This window comes from Ursus arctos, unplaced genomic scaffold (genome assembly GCF_023065955.2).
Source record: "Ursus arctos isolate Adak ecotype North America unplaced genomic scaffold, UrsArc2.0 scaffold_24, whole genome shotgun sequence".
Lineage (NCBI taxonomy): Eukaryota > Metazoa > Chordata > Mammalia > Carnivora > Ursidae > Ursus > Ursus arctos.
In genome coordinates, this window is record NW_026622919.1 from 3,885,573 (window position 1) to 3,905,353 (window position 19,781).

The following is a 19,781-nucleotide window of genomic DNA, read 5'->3' on the forward strand; positions in this document are numbered from 1 at the left end:
CATTCATTCATTCATTCATTTATCAGTACTTTCAGGGCTTGTGCCCCATGCCGGCTGTGTTCCTGCTGTTGGGAATGCAGCCAGAGTCTCCATCCCTGAGCTTACATTCTAGTCCAGGGAGAGAATGATGTCATAGGTCAGGTGGAGACAACTGGACGGAAAGGCACCGTCGGGGGGACAGAACTAAGGTGGGGTGATCAGAAAGGGGCCTGTGGGAGAGCCAGGGAGTGAGCTGCTGGCTGGCGGGGTGTGTCTCCGGTAGGAGGGAAGTAGGTGGCTCCAGGCAGGCTCCCCACTGATGGAGAACAGACAGCAGGTGCAGAGGGCAGTGTGACCACTGGGCCTTTGCAGAATTACAGGAGAGAGGAGTGAAGGGCGGGTGGCGGAGCGTGCCCATGTGAGCACACCCACATGTGCGCCCGCACACCCTGTACCATGGCATTTCTCCTTCGTTGCTGCTGCCTGACATCTGTTTCCATGTTTATTGGCTACTTGTATTTCTTTCTCCTTTTGTAAGTTGCCTTGGAAGGCCTTCCCCTCCTTTTTCTCTTGGTCTGTCTTTCCTCCACTTTGTCACATGCTGTAACTATGTCTTCTCTGTTTGCCTTTGGGTTCTGTCCGTGGTGTTTCCTTTAGTGTTTTCCATCCACGGTTGAATATTTTAGTTGGTCCCATCCTTTGTGGTCTTTGCCCCTGTGAGGCTGGCGTGTCTGCCAGGAAGCGAGGCCCCGGGCGGGGCAGAGCCAGGGCTCACTCAGCTGCGATCACGAGCCAGCCGGCTCTTGGCAGGAAGGTGACGGAGGTGCAAATCCACTCGGAGGCTTCCTAATTTCTGCTCTGGGCTCTTTCCCCTCCACTGAAACTCCTTTAGGAAGGGGCTCGCCGCCAGTCGCCCGGAGGTGTGGAATGGGCAGCTGGACACCAGTGGGCCAACTCGCCACCAGCGAGAACCCTCTGCTGGTACTTTCCTACCTGGATCCCATGTTGTAACTATTTGTGTCTACCAAGAAAACCCTAAATTTGCCAAGTGCTTGGAAGTTTTATTTTATTTTATTTGTTAATTATTTATTTTTTAAGTTTTTATTTATTTAAGTAATCTCTATACCCAGTGTGGGGCTCAAACACATGACCCTGAGATCGAGTTGCATGCTTTTCTGACTGAGCCAGCTGGGTGCCCTGAAGTTCTAGTTTATTTCTTTTCTTTTCTTTTTTCTTTTTTTAAAAAGATTTTATTTATTTATTTGAGAGAGAGCGAGAGAGCACAAGAGAGAGCACAGGCAGGGGGAGCCACAGAGGGAGAGGGAGAAGCAGGCTCCCCACTGAGCAGGGAGCCCGATGCTGGGACTCGATCCCAGGACGCTGGGATCACGACCCGAGCTGAAGGTAGATGCTTAACCATCTGAGCCACCCAGGTGCCCCTATTTATTAAAGATTTTTTACTTATTTATTTGAGAGTGAGTGTGTGGGAGTAGGGGGAGGGGCAGAGGGAGAGGGAGTTGGCTCCCTGCTGAGCATGGAGCCCAACATGGGGCTCTTAGGGGCTCTCCTCACTGGGAGATTTCGACCTGAGCTGAAACCAAGAGTTGAGACTTACCCGATTGCGCCCCCAGGCGCCCCCTGCAGGTCTGTTTTCAGTGTGACCTGCACTGTTTGCCCAGCGCGGCTGTAACAGGGAGCACCGACTGGCAGCTTACACAGCAGGAACTGATTCTCTCCTGTTCTGGAGGCTGGAAGCCCGAAATCAGGGTGTGGGTAGGCTCATTTCCTTGTGAGGGCCAGGACGGGGAACATTCCGGGCCTCTCCCCTTGGTTTATAGATGGCCATCCTCCCTCTGTGACTCTGTCCAAATGTTCCCTTCTTGTAAGAACACCAGTCACATGAAATGGGGTCTCACCCTGCTGGCCTCACTTTAATGGGATGGCATCTGCGAAGACCCTACCTCCAAATGAGGTGATTTTCTGAGGTCCTGGCGGTTAGGGTTTCCACGTGAATGTGGGGGGTGGGAGGGGACACAGGTCAACCCCTAACATAACACAAAAACGAATAGCAATAAAGACCAATGCCAGTAGAGAGCTTCCCGGTTGGCCCTCTGCAGCGCGTCCTCATCTCAGGGGCCTCGGGCACCCCCGCTGGGGACCTAGGGAGGTGGCACGTGAACAGGGGCCCAAGCGAGCTCTTTGAATGTTGGCATCGGCACAGGGGGTGGGAGGGGGGCAGAGGCCTTCCTCGGGCCCCCACCCCTGGGTGTGGAAGGACCGGGGTCCTGACATTATGCCTCCATGTGGCGGGTGAGGCACGGGGCTGCTCGTCTCCGGGTGGTTTTGCCCCCACCTCCCACCAGGGGATTATTTGGTAAGGTCTGGAAATCGTTTTCTTTGTGACAACTTAGAGAGGGGGGTGTTTACTGGCCGAGAGCCCCTTGAAGGCTGGGAGCTGCATTTCTGTGACCCGCAATGTGTGGGCGACCGTGCTGGAGTTGGGGGTGGGGGAAGGTGGGGGCTGCTTCTGTGCTCGGGCCTGGTCAGTCCTACAGAGGGTAGTCGGATTTGGCTTCAGCTGAATCCGACTCAAATTGCTCTTGGTTTTCCTAGCCACCTTCACGGACCTTGTCTTGCTAACTGTCCGGGTCTCCATAACCTCACACCTCAGTAAATGGGCCAAGCCAGGCCTGAACGGCTTGGGGAGAGACCTGCTGCCCCAAGACAAGAATGTGCCCGTTCACACAACCCGAAGATCCATGCAGATAGACAAACACAGTCCACTGGAGGCAGTATGATTGAGCGTGAAAACTCATAAAGGATCTGCAAAGTAGCAGCCTCACCCCGGGCCGCTTAGAATGACAGTTGATTTACCAAGTAAACGCAGGGCCTGCTGTGTCGTCCTGCTCTGTAAGTGGCTGGTGGAACCCTGACCCCTCTTTAGGCATCAGAGAGCACATCGTCCGTTCACTATTTGAGTGCCTTGGATCTGTAAGCAACACCGGGGGTGTTCCTTGCCATTTCTTAGGCTCAGAAACATGGACTCAGGGGCTCCTGGGTGGCTCAGTCATTAAGCGTCTGCCTTCGGCTCAGGTCATGATCCCAGGGGCCTGGGATCGAGCCCCGCATGGGCTCCCTGCTCAGCGGGAAGCCTGCTTCTCCCTCTCCCACTCCCCCTGCTTGTGTTCCCTCTTTCACTGTGTCTCTGTCAAATAAATAAATAAAATCTTAAAAAAAAAAAGAAAAAGGAAACATGGACTCATTGCCAAGGTCACACAGTCATGGGTCCAACCAGAGCAGGGTTCAAGGCAGGCAGCCCTCTGGCCCGAGGTTTTGGCCACCGCGGTATTAGACCGCCTCCAGCTGGTCTGCATCACTAGTGACAGGTCCGATGTGCTGGGGCCCGGAGTGCACCTGCTCTGTCGTGAAAAGCTGGCAATGGTTAGTGGACGTGGGCGGTCATGGATGTGCATGGCTATGGGAGGTGGGGCTGAACACAGAGACACTGGTCTCCTGGTCTGGGGCGCTGGCAAGAGGGCTGGGGTCGCCCTGTTCTCATGCTCCACACTGATGGGTGGCAGTGTCTCCGTGACTCCCGGAAGCTGCTGCTCGGGGTGGAAGCTCACAGACATCCCCCTACCCCTGTCCCCTTCCAGTTCCCAGACATCGTGGAGTTCAGCGAGACTATGGCCAACGCCGGGAAGACCGTGATTGTGGCCGCGCTGGATGGGACCTTCCAGAGGAAGGTGAGGTATCCGATCCAGGCCTTAGGAGGGGATCTGGAGGGAAGGAAGGGCCGGAGCCTTGGAGCCTCTTCTCTCAGTGCAGTGCTACCTGGATGACCGGGGCTTGGCACTTGGGGGCACTCTGAGCTGGGCAGTGCCCTAGAGTGGGCACTCAGATGAGGCAGACCCAGCTCCCTGGCTTGCCTGGGAGTCCATCCCGGACTGGACACTGCCTGCTGCAGGGGATGGCACTCTGGGGAAAGCAAGGTCAAGGCAAGGTTTCCCTGGGTCCCTGCTTGTGAGTCCAAGGGTTTCAAGGAAAAACCCACCTGGCCAGGTAGATGTGCTCACCCTGTCTTCCCCTGGGAGTGTAGGCATTCGGAACCATCCTGAACCTGGTGCCCCTGGCGGAGAGCGTGGTGAAGCTGACAGCCGTGTGCATGGAGTGCTTCCGGGAGGCCGCCTACACCAAGCGGCTAGGCTCGGAGAAAGAGGTAGCCCCCACGTGCCTGCTCCGGGGCGGGGGGGGGGGGGGGGGCGGGCGGGACCCGGAGGCGCTGTGCCCCTGCTCAGTCCAGGCCCTTTGCGTCCCGTGGCCAGGTCGAGGTGATTGGAGGAGCAGACAAATACCACTCCGTGTGCCGCCTCTGCTACTTCAAGAAGGCCTCGGGTCTGCCCGCCGCGCCGGACGGCAAGGAGAACAAGGAGAACTGCCCGGTGCCGGTGCCGGGAAAGCCGGGAGAGGCGGGGGGAGTCCGGAAGCTGTTCTCCGCGCATCAGATCTTGCAGTGCAGCCCGGCCAACTGAGGCTCCCTTTCTCGCGGCCGCCCCCTGCTGGCCGCCCCCCGTCCCCGGCTGGCCGCCCCACCCCCACCCGAGGGCCGCCGCGCAGCCCTCCTCAGGAGGAAGTGGGGGGTGGGGCGAAGACGGGACTTTCTGCCTCCTGGGTGCAGGTCCTGGGCTGGTGGTCTGCACGTCCCGTTTTCCCCTTTCTTGGTTCCCTTCCCGGCTGCTGGTCCACTCATGAGCTCAGGGTCTGGCCACCGCCGTCACCCCCCTCCCTCCTGTGGGGTGAGGGGCAGAACCGTACACTGTGGCGACATCGGCGCCCATGGCTTCTTCCCCCTTGTGGCTTTGGCTGTTGGGTTTCTGTTCTCGCTGGGAAGTCCGAGCGCCAGAGCCTCCGGCACAGACCGAACCTCGGCCCACGCAAAGGTTTCTGTCTCTGCTTGGGACTGACTCCTGGCCTCCCAAGGGCGGCTGGACTTGTGCCCTCCTGCTTCCGACACTCCGGTCATCATTTTCCCCAGAATTACAGCCTCTCTCACATGGGAGACACTTACCCTGCTGGGGCTCAGGTCCCAGAGGCTTATCTTTTAAGGGGGGGGGGGGGTTGTTTGGGGCAGAGGTGGCTAGGGTTGGGGTCTATGATTCTGTTGTAGCGTGTGAATTAATAACTAATATTAAAATTTACGGGTTGGTGAAAGCACATTTTTTTTTTTTAAGATTTCATAAGATCTCATAAGAGAGCATGAGTAGGAGGAGGGGCAGAGGGAGAAGGACAAGCAGATTCCCCACTGCGCTGGGAGCCTGATCCCAGGACACAGATCACGACCTGAGCAGAAGTCAGACACTTAACCGAGCCACCCAGGTGCCCCGTAAACACATTTGTCTTTACAGCCTGGGATGCCCTGGGTCTCACTGTAGACAGCTCTGATATGACAAGGGTGGGGATTTCTTTCCAGATCTTTTTCTAGAACTACTAGTCTCTTAGCCACAACACTTTAACCGAGAAGCGACCATGAAGGCTGTCCTAGGAGGAACATTTGCTTGCTCTTCTGTCTGGGCGGGTTTCAGGACAAAATGGGTGGACGGAGGAGCCTGGGGCCCAGGATGGAAAGACAAGGCTATGGTCAGAGCTGCCAGCTGGGGCTGTGGGGTCAGGTTTTGTTTGTGAAACAGACACTTGATAGCTCAGGCGCCCAGAAGACTAGCTGAGCTGTACCTTGTAAAATGGGCTGTCAGCGGCTTGCATGGAAGCAAGAATCCGCTGGGGTGGGCAAGCTCCCTCAACCCCAAACTGGGTGCAGATGGGATCAGGGTTCCGGGGTGGCCTCCTTGCCCTGGCTTGCCTCTCCCCTTTGCTCTACTCCAGCTTGCCAGTGGCTGGTCCTGAGTCACAGAGGTGTTCACAGAACCGTATTAGTTGGTACTCAGGATTTTCAAACTAACAGGCCCACTTCTGACAGTCCCTGCTGTCACTGCTCCAAAAGGGAAACGAGGTGCTTCAGCGACCCTGGCCTCTCCTGCCGGAGATGGGCTCGCTCCCTTGGGGCGGGCCATCCCAGGGTACTCCTCACTGCTAGGAGGCGTTGGGAAGGAAAGGGTTACCAGGGAAGGGGCATTTAGTGGGGCAGCTCCCAGGTGCCCCCACCCCAACTCTAGCAAGGGCACAGCAGGGCCTTGGCAAAGCCGCCCAGAAGAGCTGTCTTGTTTACAGGCTGAGCTCGGCTGCTATTTTAAGATGCTGATGGACGGCAGCGGGAGGCATGAGACCCCAGACAAGGGAGTGTGTGCGCCTGCGTGCACTAGGCATACCAGAGGGGCAGACTGCCCTGACTATTCAAAATGCAAATTCATAAAGCAACCCCCTCCCAGGGTGCACCCAGGAGTGGAATTTCTCCGCAACCCCTAGGCTGAGGCCCAAGGAATGACAATGGAGATTATGAAGGAGAAAAACATTTATTCTGTCTTGGAATCTGCCTACTAGAACCAAGGATCTGTGCATCTTATCCCCCTTAATACATTCAGAACAGCCCAGGGGCTGTGGGTGCACCCCACACCTAACAGTGGCAGAATATTTACATAAAGCTGGGTGTTTCCGGTCAGGCAAAGCCCCTCCCTGTTGCCAAGTGTTGAGAACAAGGAGAAGGGAGTGCTACCCCGTGCCCCCTGCCGCGAGCATCCGCCCAGCCCAGCCCAGCCCAGCCGCTGTCAGGCGACCAGCCCAGAGGCACAGGCACAGGGTAGGGACCCCAGATCCAAGAGCGAGCAGACACGACAGCAGTGAGCACAGGGCTGCCAGCTCCCAGGGCAGGCACGGGGCTGCGGACATGGTAGCGCCAGGAGGTGGGAAACAGACCTGAGTGAGCAGGAAAGGGGGCCCCGGCCCAGCACCAGCCGCAGTGCAGGTGGAAGGCTTGCAGCCTCATCTTTGGCACAAAACCCCAAGTAACTGCGACCACCACGGCCTGGATCTGAGCCTGGCTCCTTTGGGCTGGACAGAAGCTAAGGCACTTGTCAAAACAGCATGTCAGGCACGTCTAGCTCTTTCGGGTTGGGGTGGAGATCATTAAAAGCAGTAACAAAACACATCTGGCTAAAAACCCTTTTCTAAAAAATGCCCTTGAGGAGTGGTGGGTGAAGGCCGTGGGGCAGAGGCACTTCTGGCCGGGGCTCCACGCCAGCAGCCCAGGGTGGGGGAGGGGAGCAGGGGCTCCGACAGGCACCGGACAGGATGAGGAGGCCACAGCTCCAGGAGGCAAGGCTCATGGGAGGAGTCCGGGTTAGGGGGGAGGCCCCCTGAGCACCCTCTCTGCCTCCCTTACCATCCGCGGCTGCAGCTCAGTACACGGGGGGCGGCTGGTAGCCCTCAGCGGTCTCGGCGTTCTGGGTGAAGGGTGGCTGTTGGTAATTGTCCACAGACGCGCCAGGGTAGGAGGCGTAGGCTGTGCTGGGGTCTGGGGTGGGATCTACGTAGTTCTGGATGAAGTCGTCCACTCCGGCCTTGTAGCGCTGGTAGGCCAGGGAGGCCAGTGCACCCTGCAGGGAGCCCCGAGTTCAGCCTTCCACCACCCTTCTCCAAAGATACTGCAACCCTTGTCCGCCCCGGCCCACCTACCCAGGAGAAGATGGAGAAGAAGCTGAAGGTGATGGCTGCCCGGGCCGAGTCGGCCCCCACGAGCACATCTGCCTCCTTGGTGGCTGCCCACTGGTTGGTAAGGAAGCAGAAACCAACGAACCACAGGAAGGTCCAGAGAGCTGGGAAGAAGGCCGGGAGGGCAAGGTCAGCTCCATGGTGGAGGCAGGGGCTGCTTGGGGACCCAGGAGGGGCCCCCCCGTGCTGGCAGGGGGGTGGGGGAGGCCCTGGGCAAGGATCTCCCAGAAGCATCCAGGAGTATAAAGGGCACTGATGCCGAAGCCAGGGTGGGGACCGGGGTGCCTGGCTCCAGAGCCCCCTGACCATGACTCAACATTGGTGGGCTTCGGCAGACCAACAGAAATCCCTGTGCAAGTCGGTCTGCTTGAGTGGGGCGGGGGACCCGGGGCCGCTCCGGGCCCCTCCCGAGGTTGCCGAGGCCCTGCAATCCCAGAGCCCCAGGGCTTTGGGGAACACTGCCTGCTCCTATTCACCTCCCCAGGTAGAATGGGGGCGCTGGTAGCAGGTACCTGAGAAGAGCAGGTCGCCGATGACCAGGTATTTGCGGTCAGTGGCATTGCTGATCTGGGGGAAATAGACGTCAACCACGAGGAAGAAGGCCGAGGCCAGGAAGGCCAGCACCCCAATGGCGCTGCCATAGCCGCACGCATCCTCGTTGCGGTTGAAAACGCAGTATTTCTGTTCGGAGAGGTGGTTATTGCTGTAGCCCTCGCCGAAAATGCACGAGAACACGATCAAGGCAAAGACCTGAGGGGACAGGTGGGGAAGGGCTGAGTGGTCATCAGACAACCCCCAGGGGGGCACACATGACGGGGACCCTGGGCTCTCCCACTGCTGCTGTTCCCCTTGGGGGGGGTCAGGTGCCATGGCCCCTTCTGAACTTGGGGTGTGAGCTGATAAGCAAGTTGCCTCCTGGTGCACGGTCCCCACTTCTCCCTACTCCCTTCTCTCAGGCCAGCAGCAGATACCAGCACAGCCGCCATCAGCAGGGGCACGGCTGGGAATTCCTGGACTGGGGGGCAGTGGGGAACGGCCGGGGATCTCCTGAGAGGGCACTGCCCCGCCCCAGCTGGCTGCCAGGAGGGGTCATCGTGGTTCAGTAGGAGCTGGGCGACAAAGTTACAGAAACCCAGGCTCGGAGCCTCGCCCCCAGATTATCTTCTGCCTGTCTCCTCTCTGGCACCCAACCTCTGCCTGAACACCTCGGGGACGGACAAGTCCCCCCGCTCAGGAGAGGCACGCCAGTGCGCTCTGAGCAGAAGACCGTGGCCCAGACTCCCACTCCTTGGTGCCCCCCCAACTCTTTCCTGCTCCAGCCTGGCCTCCCCAGTTTGGCCAGCCGTCTTCCTACAAGGACTACTGGCCTCTTTGGTATCGTGACTGTCCCCTCTGAGGGAACCCCAGCCTGCTTCCTGCCCATAAGTGAGTCCTGTCTGCATAGGACACCCCCGGCTAGTCTGACTGGCAGGCCCTGTGGACACAGTTCTGCACTCAGAACCCTGCAGGTCCCAGTTGGGCGTGCAAGGGGGCATGCCAGCCAGAACTCTGGGAGGGGCTCCAGGCCCTTGGGAGCAGCCTCATGTCACCTCATCTCCTCCCCAAACTTCCAGGCCACCACCCCGTGTCAGCAGATGCTGGGATGCAGGACAATCTGGACACCTGGCTCTCACGGGGAGGGGCCCAGGCCTCTCCCCAGCCCTGCCCTGCTGGAACAAGGTCTGTGAACAGGCTCTGGAGCTGGCAGTCACAAGCCCCACCCCCAGCGGGAGATGAAGCCGGAACTCCGGGATGCTGGGAGCAGTGTGCCAGGCCCCACTCCTGGTACAGCCGTCCCAACACCCGGGGCATCTGCCCCTTGGAGCAGACCCCACGATCGGGCAGGGAGGGGGCATGGGTGCCACTAGGACACCTCAGAAGTCTCCAGTCCCAGGAAGGCATGGCGCGGGCACTTCAGTCCCAGCCCTCTGCCTGCCCACTCTCTAACACCTTCTTCAACTTCCGGAGCTGGTTGTCCAAGAGCCTGTGACCACCCCCCCACCCCCCCAACCTGGTGCTGGAGGGCTCCCCTCCCTCACAGGGAAGGGTACATCCTGGGGTCCCCTGATCTTGCGGGGAAGCAGACCCGCGGCCTGCTCCAGAGTGGAAGGGAGATACTGTTTTGGGGAGCCAGATTGCCCCGGTACCCCACGTGGCTTTGGAAAGCCCCTTCCCGGAGAATTCCCCCAGCACGGAGTCTCAGCACGCCCGCCACCTGTCCTGGAGCTGCCCCAAGCTCCTCCCACCGCCAGCAGGGCGACAGGCCTGCTCCCCGCGGCGCCTCCGGGCCACCCCGCGCCGGGGCCCGACCGGTGGGGGGCAGCGGGGACCAGGAGAAGGTGGGGGAAGCTGGGGCCCGTGGGTGGGAGCCGACGGGGCCCTAGGCCGGGAGGGCGGCGGGGTCCGGGCCCTCTCGCCGGCTCCACGCGCGCCACCCGCACCCTCCCGGCCTCGGCCGCCGCCACCTGTCGCGCTCGCAGGCTCGCGGCAACCCCCTCCCCCGCCCGGGCCCGGCGGCCCAGTCCGGTCCCCCGGCCCGACGCCCCGACAGGCTCACCAGGCACAAGATGCGCGTCACCACCTGCGGCTGCGTCAGGAATCGCTGCAGGTCGAAGGAGCCGCCCGCCTTGGCCGCGCCGTAGGCCCCGCTCTCCATGTCGCCGTCGCCGCCGCCGCCGCCGCCGCCGCCGCCGCCGCCGCCGCCGCCGCCGCCGCCGCCGCCGCCGCGGACCGCCGAGGACCCAGCCACCGCCCCGCCCCGCCCCCAGGGCGTGGCCAGCGCGGCCCCAGGGACCGAGGGCAAAGTGCGGCCCGCCGCCAGTGGCGAGTAGAGCTGGCGGGGCCTGCGTTCGGCCGCGGACAGCCGTCCAGCCCACCTCGTGGCCCGGGCCTCGTCCCCCTTCTCCCAGATAAGGGCCAGAGAGTGCTCAGGAAGAGAGGGACGCACGGCGGGCCCGCCCCTCTACCCCACCCACATTTTGCCCCCGCCCTCCCGCCTTCTTCTCCAGGAAGCTCACTCGGTGCCTGTCTGGGTATCACCTGCCCAGGACCCAGGCTCATAAGCACCCCCTCTTCTCTCCCCATTCTATCCAAAACCGCAGGCCACAGCCTGGACGCACTCTCTGACTGGCCTGTCACTCTTTGCTTCTCTCTGGAGTTAAGCCTGGGGTGGCGTCGAGCCCCGCCCCCGCCAAATCTTCCCCAGCTGGACCAGGTCCCAAGTATCTTTGACTTCAGACTTCCATGCCCAAGATGGTGTGCGAACAGAAACAAAGTTTCCAGGGTGACAGGCAGAGGACAGGGTTTAATCCAATTCTCCTCCCCCAACACACCCCCAAATGGTTTAGAGCATCTGAACAGGGAAGGCCGAGTGGGGGTGGGGTGGGGGGGGTGCGTTCCCTAGGGGCCACAAGCTGACTGGCAAGGAAAAACTCCAGCCTCTTTTTGCTAGTTGCAAGTGAGGATTAAGGGGGTGCTGGCCACAGGAGGGCTCAGAGTCCTCCCAGGTGAGCTGGACCGTGACAGGTGCGTAGGTGGGGCCAGAGGACTAGGCCACCAGAGATGGGGTGCCACTCCAGGGAAAAGGGGAACAGCTGTGAGGGAGGTGGGCTGGTGCAGCTGGGCCTTTTCACAATGTACCCCACTTTCTCCCCAGACCTGCATGGACGGTGACAAGCAGCTGAGGGGTGAAGACAGGGGTCACACAGAGCCTCCCCTTCCTATGGACCTCCCCTTCCATCACAGCCCACCTCATCCTAAAATCCTCAGCCTAACACCATGTGTGTTCATGGAAGAGCACCAGGCTCCAAGAATCAGGGCCGGCAGGCTTTTTCTTCATTCAAATGGTGGGTCCTTTTGCAATGGACAAAGACCAGGGCCCTCCTGAGGGGACTCTGCCAGGCCTGCCTCTTCTGGTCACAACCTTGATGACAAAGGAGTTAAGATTCCAGGTTAGGCAAACACACCTCTCAGCCGCCCCCTCCCAAGGCCTCTGGGAGTTTTATGGTGCCTAGTGCATCAGTGCCCTGGGCAGCAGAAGGGGTGTGAGGCTTAGTCACCCCACTAAATGAAGGGGGAGGGAACTGAATCACCAAGAGGACAAGCGCTGGCCCCTGGTCACATGGCGCGTGAGAGCCCAGTCTCTATACCCCATTTTATAGAAGGGAACACAGAGGCTCAGAGAGGGGACACGGCTTTCCCGTGAGTCTGGCCTCTGGAAGGGACAGAGATGGGAGGGAGGGACCCAGAGATGAGACGAGGGGAGTACCAAGGACAGACAATGGCTGCTGAGAAGCCTGGCCAGGGAGGGAGGAAGACAACCAGGAGATGGCAGTATCCTAGAGGCCCAGGGAGGTGAGAAGTTCACGGGGCACAGGTGACAGCTCCCAAAGGCCAGACAGGTGGAGCACACAGAGGCCTGCGGGGCCGGGGGACAGACGACACAAAGGCCCTGGTCACTTTACAAGTCAGTGAAGTGAGAATCTTGGAGAGGGGACCCCAGGAGGTCTGGCCCTGCCTCATGTCACCAGCCGGGAAGCACTGGCTTCTGTGGTTGCCATGGAGAGCAGATGCCCTTCATCCACCCTGGTCCCTGGGGGGGGATCATCCCTACTCATGGGGTCCCTTCTCAGACCCATCAGGGAGACAGGTGAACGCCCCACCCAGAGGCCAAGTGACTCCATCACAGGGCTACTGGGAGTGTTGATTGGGGTCGGATAAAGCCAGGGATGTGCGAGCCCTCAGCAGGCACGTGGCACCCAGTAGGCCCTTCGTGAAATTTGCAAGTCATGCATGAGCCACATGGCCCTTTGCCTGGCGGCGGCCCTGTCCCACAAACCCACCACCCGCTGCCTCCAGCCGGGCTCCTGGTGGTCCATACGCCACCCGCCATCCTCACTGTTCCCCCAAACCTTGCACCCATTTCCTACCTGGTCCACAAGGCCGGGCCTAGCAACCAGGAGGTGACAGCTGCAATGGAGGCGAGGCTCCCAGTCAGCACCACAATAGCCCCCTGGGGCAGCTGTCCTGTGAGGGAGGGGGGTGGCTGAGCTGGCCGCCCTTAGGCAGGGCCGGAGGGGCATGGCTGCTTCACAGCGCCCTTCCCCGCTCCTGACCGTGGCGAGGCGGAGCTCTTCCGTCTCCCACTGCCATACCCAGAGTGCCAGCTGTCCCTCTGGAAACCAAGGGGACTTCTCACCTGGGGGCACCATCTTGAAGGGGCTGGACTGGACACTGATGTCATTTTCAGCCTGGCACTGGAGCCAGTTGGACGTGTTGGTAAGGGCGAAGGAGAAGTTGGCAGGCTGCCCGTAGTTCGGTCTCTGCTGCGTGTGGACGGACCCGTCCTTCCCGACCAGGCTGTAGGTGATGGGTGGGCTGCCCGAGGACACCTGGCAGGAAATCTCTACCCTGGGGCCCGATGCCTTGTCCAGCAAGGTGAAGTTCGCCTGCAGCTGGGACACGGGCTCTGGTAGGGTGGAAGAGGTTAGCACGGGCGCGCCTGGGTGACTTTACTACCCTCTCCCCAGCAAATTTCCTTGTTACAAAATGCCTACGAGCCTTGAGGCCTAACTCTTATTGCTACCTCCTCCAGGCAGCCTTCTGGATTACTCCCCCTATCTCGTGTCTGAGCTTCTACCCTATTTGCAGCGCGTACTATGCAATTTCACATTTGGCATATTCTGGGTTGTCAGACTTACCAAATAAAAAATACATACAGGATGCCCAGTTAAATTTGAATTTCAGGTGAAAAATGAATAATTTGTTGTTTTGACTATGTCCTGGGCGAAATTTAGCTGGCAACCCTATTTATATTCTTTCAGTCTTGGCTCTTTTACTGGAATAGTTCCTTCAGAACAAGAACTGTCACTTACAAGATTCTAGATTCTAGAATCCCCCAGGGCCTTCAGCCTAATACTAAAAACAGCCTTACGGGTGAGTAACAACCACCACCCCTTATGGCATACTGATCACCTACTAGAAGCTTCCGTTGAAGCTTTTCTACCCTCCTGGGGTAGGAACTATTATTATTTTTGTTTTGCAGATGAAGCAACTAGGTCCACAGAGGTTGAGTGACTCGCCCAAGACCCATAGCCTGTAAGTGTGGAGACTTGAACCCTGACCATAGGACTCCAGACCCTGGGCCCTCCTTCACTAGGCTGGCTCCTCTCAGGGGTGGGGTCACGGGGCCAGGGGCCCACCTGGGCAACATCCTCCAGCCCTGGGCCTCCCACCAGGAGGGACACCTGAATTAAGATCAGGGAAGAAGTGGGAAGTACACAGGTTTGGGGGCTGGACAGAGTGGGGTGAAACCAGCCTTTGCCACTGGCCTGGGGTAACATTCTTAATCACCAAGGGCTTTCTATAGGCCAGGAACCACGAACCCCACCCTCCAGCTGCTGTGAAGATTCAACTAGATAAAGCACAAAAAGTACCTCCTTTATCAGCATGAGGCCAGACCTCAACTGATGAGGCCCAGGCCCTGGTCACTTCGTCCCGCCCCAAAGGCCCCCGCTGGAAGATGGGGCCCTGGGGCCCAGCCAGGAGCTACACTGTTCTGGGAACAGGCCTAAGGGACCCAGAGTGGCCTTGGAGGTGAGCACCCTGTCCTGTCCCCAGTCTCCTGCCTTCTAGCCCAGCCCCTGCCCCTGTCCCAGCCCCCAGCGTGCACTCACTGGTCCACAGCTCCCAGTACATCTGCAGCTTGGTGCTGGCCGAGTGCACACCCCGGGGGGAGGCCGCCTGGCAGGAGTAAGCGAGCAGGTCTGGCCTGGACTTGAGTGTGATATTGATGCTGAAGGAGGCTGGCTCTCCGGTCTTCACCGCCTTCTTGGCGACCTCAGTGCCCTGGCTGCCCCAGAGGGAGTAGGTGACAGGCGGGGGTGCCTGGGGTGAGTGGCAGGTTATGACCACCCTGCGGCCTCTGGGGAAAACCTCCAGGACTTTGTAGGCGATGAAGGTCTCAGGGGTGACTTCTGGCAGGTGAGAGGGTCAGAGGGGGAAGAAGGAAACCAACATTGATCAAGCACCTTAAGAAAATGCTGGTTTTGCGGTTCCTCAAAAAGTTAAAAAATTATCATATGACCTAGCAAATCCCACTTCTAGATATAGACCAAAAGAATTGAAAACAGGGACTCTAACAGCTACGTGCGCACAGGCTCATGGCAGCGCGATTCACGGCAGCCAGAAGGCGGAAGTGGCCCATGCATCTGCCCGTGGATGAATGGATAAGTGAAACGTGGTCTGGCCACGCGATGGAATAGTCCTCAGCCATAAAAAGGAGTGACGTTCTGATTCATGCTACAGCACGGACGAGCCTTAGAAACAGCACGCAGAGGGGCGCCTGGGTGGTGCAGTCGTTAAGCATCTGCCTTCGGCTCAGGCCGTGATCCCGGCGTTATGGGATCGAGCCCCACATCAGGCTCCTTCTCTGGGAGCCTGCTTCTTCCTCTCCCACTCCCCCTGCCTGTGTTCCCTCTCTCGCTGGCTGTCTCTCTCTGTCAAATAAATAAATAAAATCTTAAAAAAAAAAAAAGAAAGAAAGAAACAGCATGCAGAGGGAGCGAAGTCAGATACAGAAGGCAACCTATCTTCGATTCCATTCATGTGGAATGTCCAGAATAGGAAAACCCCGAGACAGAAAGCAGATTGCCGGTTGGCAGGGGCTGGGGGAGGGGCAGACAGGGAGTGACTGCTCCTGGGTCGGGGCTTTCCTTTCGGGGTGACGGAAATGCTTTGGAACTAGATAGGGGGATGGTTGCACAACATCGTGGACGCGCTCAATGCTACTGAATCGTCCCTTCGAAATGGTTAATTTTGTGTTACGTGAATTCTACCTCAATTGTAAAAAGGGAGGGAGGAAGGAAAGAAAGCCCTCCTGGAGAAAAGTCTACCTCTGGGGCTTAGATTTTTTTTGCCCAGAACATTTTCCTACAAAAATAAAATGAAATTAGGACATGAGTAGGAAGCATGGAGAAGTGTGGGACACAGGTCAGGAGAGCTGACGCCGAATTCAACTTCTAGATTCAACAAGCTGGTCGACTGTAAGTGGCAGGGGACGGGCGCTGGAGTCCTTCTTGCATGTCACTGTACCCTTGGCCCAAGGCAGGAGACCAGAAATCTACTGTTTGTTGGCTGAACGACGCCCTCTCATGAAAAGGCAGTTACTGTCCAGTTGCACACTGAATGCCTGTCTCCCTTCCGCTACCCGAGGCCTCCTGCTTGTGCCAGACCCAGCAGGGGACCCGGGATGCAGGGCAGCTGGCCAGGCCCCTGCACCCAGAGCGGCCAACATCTGGTTTAAAGGGACGGTCAGAGGGTAGAGGGTATGACCCAGATCCACAGGGGCGAGCTGAGCCAGAGAGAAAGAGGCCACTTGGGAAAGCAGGATTTCTGGAGAGCAGGGAGGCCCTCGGAGGAGACTGGGTGCTGCCAGCACCTGGGGGCCGCAGGGCCAGATGCCACAGCACCTGGGGGCCGCAGGGCCAGACCCACTCTCCAGTTACACCCTGCAGTCCTCCTGCCTCTCTGCTTGGGATAACTGCTCTGTGTTGCAGGCAGATCCTGGATTCAGTGTGATGCAGAAGACGTTTCTAAGAGCTTCCTACTGGGCCTCTTGCTGCCCCTACTGAATTCTCCCAGACAGAGGTCGGGAGGAAACAAGGCTGCCTCTCCATGGGGGTTTGGGAGGGAGGCTGCATTCTGTGTCTGCTCAGGGAGAGTGTGTAGGGGCAGCGCTCGGGGGCGTAGAGGAAAGGGTTGATGAAATCCCACTATCCTTGCCCGGTGCACCACCCTTGCCCCACTGGGAGGACACACTGGCTCTGGAAACCACACTGCCATCAGAGACCTGGAACCAACTAGAATGTGCTTCCTTCAGAGACATTTCCTAGGAATCCTGAAGTTTCTGACCACTAAGCACATTTCTTTCTAGACCAGTGTTTCTCGGCCAGGGGTGGTTCTGGTTTTGCTTCCAGGGGACTTTTGTGTCTGAAGACATTGTTGGTTGCCGCGAAGGGGGGCGCTCCTGGCATCTCGTGGGTAGAGGCCAGGTATGTCACTAAAACATCCAGCGACGCACAGGACAGCCCCCTTAATGGAACCATCCAGTTCCGATATCAGAAGAGTCCAGGTTGAGAAACCGTGGTCTTGACAACCATCAGCAGCCTTCCAGAATCAGATTTCTAGCCCTGCCCAGGGCTGCACAGACATCAACAAGTGTGTTCTCATCTGTGTCTCTTTCTCAACAGCATGAAAATCCCGATATATTAGTACTTTTTTTTTTTTTTTCAAACAGGCTTTCACGCAAAGTCTTGGATTCGAAGTAAGTAAAGCTGTGCGGAGCGCCCAGTGTGGTCTCTGGGGCGCCATTTTGCACACTGCCGCCAGGAACTCTGTGGATGCAACCCGGGCCAAAGGGCCAGCTCCTCACTGCCCAGATGCTCTTGGGGCCTGAATCTCCCTCCAAAGGGGGAAATGGGGGCTCAGGGGGCTCGGTGCCATGACACTTTTCTCTGCTCCCTTCCTGGGGGGAAACGACCAGTAAAAGTTGAAAGAAAAAGCTGGGCTGCCTTAGTTTCCATTTCGAGGGCCAATAATAGAAGCTTGATTTACATAAACTCACAGACCAGAATCGCTTCTGACTGCACTAGGCAACGGGGCATTCACTTTCTATTCGGACAAGACTGGTGTGGTCTCTGTCTGTTGATCGTTTAGTTTATGCATTTAACCCAGCGATAATGAGAGGTCTGGCATCCCATTAAAAATGCATCAAGCGCATCAGAGCGTCGGAGGAGGGGACGGCACACTCAGTGTGAAGAGACAGGCCCATGCTCAGACCAGAAGCTGAGCCAAGCTGGGCTGGGCTGGGCTGGGCTGGGCGGGTGGCCACGCGGAGCCCCCTTCTGTTGCTAAAGAGAGAAGGAAGCCCCTTGGGGTGGATGCGGGGACCTCGGAGCTGCCGCCCTCCACGGCTCAGAGGCCCTTCAGGATCACCCCCCGCCTCCAGACTTGTGTCTGTGATAACCAGAGGCTTGGCGATTTGAGTCCCAATCCTAGAGATCGGATGTATTAGACCTAAGGCGGCGGGGGGCGGGGAGGGGGTATCCAGGGATCTGATTTTCAACAAGCAGCCTACATGTTGAGGGTTGAATTGTGTCTTCCAAAAAAGATATGGTCAAGCCCTATCCCCCAGGTCCTGTGAATGGAGTCTTATTTGGAAGTAGGGTCTTTACAGATGCAATCCAGGGATCCATTGTGGATTAGGGTGACCCTACTAACAGGAGAGACAGAGACCCACACGCATAGGGAGAGGCCACGTGAAGATGCTGGCAGAGGTTGGAGGGATGCTGTCACCAGCCATGAATGCCTAGGGCTGCCAGGAGCGACCAGGAGCCAGGAGAGAGGAGGCCCGGGGGGGCGTCTGCCTGCTGACACCCCCATCTCAGATCTCTAGCCTCCAGAGCTGGGCGAGAACGGCTTGCTGTTGTTTTAACCCACCCTCGCGTGTGGTAACTCCGCACGGCAGCCCCAGAAAACACCCCTCCAAGGGCTTCTTCTGCAGTGGTCTAGAACCTCGCTGAGAAATGCCACACCGGTTTTAGGGATAAACGGAGGACACTCCATCAAGGTTCCTCCGCTCGCTCTCGGGAGTAAGATCTAGTTCGAATCCGTGCTTCATGCAGACAGCCACCCCTGAAGGAGGACACTGTTGTGCGGTCATGGCAGCCCCCCAGGCCCCCCAGGCCCCCAGGTCATCCTCCCGGCCCTGCCCCCCCTTAGGAGGCTCTGTGCGCGTCCCCCTTTACCCCACCGCCTCCCCGACCTTCCCGATCCTGGCGTTCTCCCTCGGAACCCTCTGGAACATAAGCTTGGCTGGCACTCCAACACCGCACCGATGCCTACGGGAACCAGCGTCCGCAGTTGTCTCAGGTGGCGGGGTGCCCGCAGCCTCCCCAGCACTGACCAGGGAGGACAGGGGTGGACATCCTCTTGGCATTTCTGGACTATTCTCCCTCCTTCCTCCCTAAACACCAGGCTTGAACCTCTTGTCTTCAGACGTATTCTACCCTGCTCCCCTGGCTCAGTTACCCGGAAACACCCATCATTCCTTGAAGGTTCCTGCCCCTGGTTCCTACCACTCTCAATACCACACCGGCCACAGCGTCTGGGGATTTCAAAATACACAGACATCATCTTTCCAACATCCTGGCTCTTCAGTTCCCTAACTTCCCATATCTTGTGCCCTGCTTCTTGCTCCCCCGGAAGCGTTTAGCTGCATAACATTCCACCGTAAGGCTGCACTTTGTTGGTCAGTCCCTCGAGTTGCTCAGGCCCAAAACCTTGGGATCATCTTCCCCAGCTCTTTCCCATCCTATCCCCCCCTCAGGACGCGCTGCTGGCCTGACCTTCAGAATATATCTCGGTCACTTCTCCCTGGGGCTCTGGCTATCACCAGATCTCTCCTCTGGATCCCCGGAACAGCCTGACGGCTCCCCGAGATTCTACCCCTGGTCCCCATCCCATCTCTTCTCAACACAGCAGCTTTGAAGAGCAAACCAGACCATGGCTTCCATGCAAACCGCCCCCCCCCCCACCGTAGCTACGCCCACAGAGCCCTCCCTACTCAACCCTCCTCCCCATCAAGCTCTTCCCTCCCCACTGCTTCCTGCACTGGGCATTCAGGCCTCACAGGCCAGGTCCAGGCTCATGCTGCCCACCATCTCCTTCGTGTCCCTGCTTGGGTGTCCCCCTCTCAGTGACAATCTCCCAATACATGCTGAGCCTCCCCACCCTTCCCCGTGTTCCCTTCCACTCTTCCCTGCTTGCTTCTCTCTAGAACTTACCGGGTTCCAGCACACTGTGGAAGGTACTTACTGTCACCGTCATCGTCATCCGTCCCCTCCCCCCCAGCCCCACTGGCATATAAGCTATGGGAAAGGGGGGCATCTTTGTTTTTTTTCTGCACCTTGTGGACCCATCCTGGGGCCTGGAACAGTGCCTGGCACCAAACAGTGCTTCAGCAGTCTCTGTTGAAGGCGTGAATGATTTCCTAGCTGGCCTCTCCGGGGCTCAGTTAGCAGGGCTTGTTGGGCAAGAGACTG

General features: G+C 58.5%; 3 protein-coding genes across 5 annotated transcripts in view; 1 reads left to right on the forward strand and 2 right to left on the reverse strand.

Annotated features, from left to right (window-relative positions):
* TK1 (thymidine kinase 1) overlaps window positions 1-5,145 on the forward strand; it is an 11,541-nt gene extending 6,396 nt beyond the window's left edge. The window contains exons 5-7 of the mRNA XM_026484020.4: window positions 3,636-3,725; window positions 4,079-4,198; window positions 4,305-5,145. Of these exons, the coding sequence (XP_026339805.1) occupies window positions 3,636-3,725; window positions 4,079-4,198; window positions 4,305-4,511 (417 nt within the window). The 3' untranslated portion in view covers window positions 4,512-5,145. The remainder of the gene's footprint in view (window positions 1-3,635; window positions 3,726-4,078; window positions 4,199-4,304) is intronic.
* A 1,285-nt stretch (window positions 5,146-6,430) lies between these two features.
* Window positions 6,431-10,374, reverse strand: SYNGR2 (synaptogyrin 2). 3 transcript variants are annotated; one of them, XM_026484022.4, is made up of 4 exons: window positions 10,238-10,374; window positions 8,154-8,322; window positions 7,606-7,745; window positions 6,431-7,526 (listed from the first exon to the last, which is right to left on the reverse strand). In XM_026484022.4, exons 1-4 carry the CDS (start codon window positions 10,334-10,336, stop codon window positions 7,329-7,331), a joined length of 606 nt encoding a protein of 201 aa, XP_026339807.1. In that variant the 5' UTR covers window positions 10,337-10,374; the 3' UTR covers window positions 6,431-7,328. The 3 variants fall into 3 exon arrangements, with proteins under 3 accessions (XP_026339807.1, XP_026339806.1, XP_026339808.1); XM_026484021.4 differs by having other exon boundaries at window positions 8,154-8,391; XM_026484023.4 differs by lacking the exon at window positions 7,606-7,745 and having other exon boundaries at window positions 8,154-8,391.
* Window positions 10,375-11,689: 1,315 nt separating this feature from the next.
* On the reverse strand, window positions 11,690-19,566 carry CUNH17orf99 (chromosome unknown C17orf99 homolog). The gene is made up of 5 exons (XM_044378707.2): window positions 19,524-19,566; window positions 14,355-14,654; window positions 12,878-13,147; window positions 12,609-12,705; window positions 11,690-11,705 (listed from the first exon to the last, which is right to left on the reverse strand). Exons 1-5 carry the CDS (start codon window positions 19,564-19,566, stop codon window positions 11,690-11,692), a joined length of 726 nt encoding a protein of 241 aa, XP_044234642.2.
* Window positions 19,567-19,781: the final 215 nt, after the last annotated feature.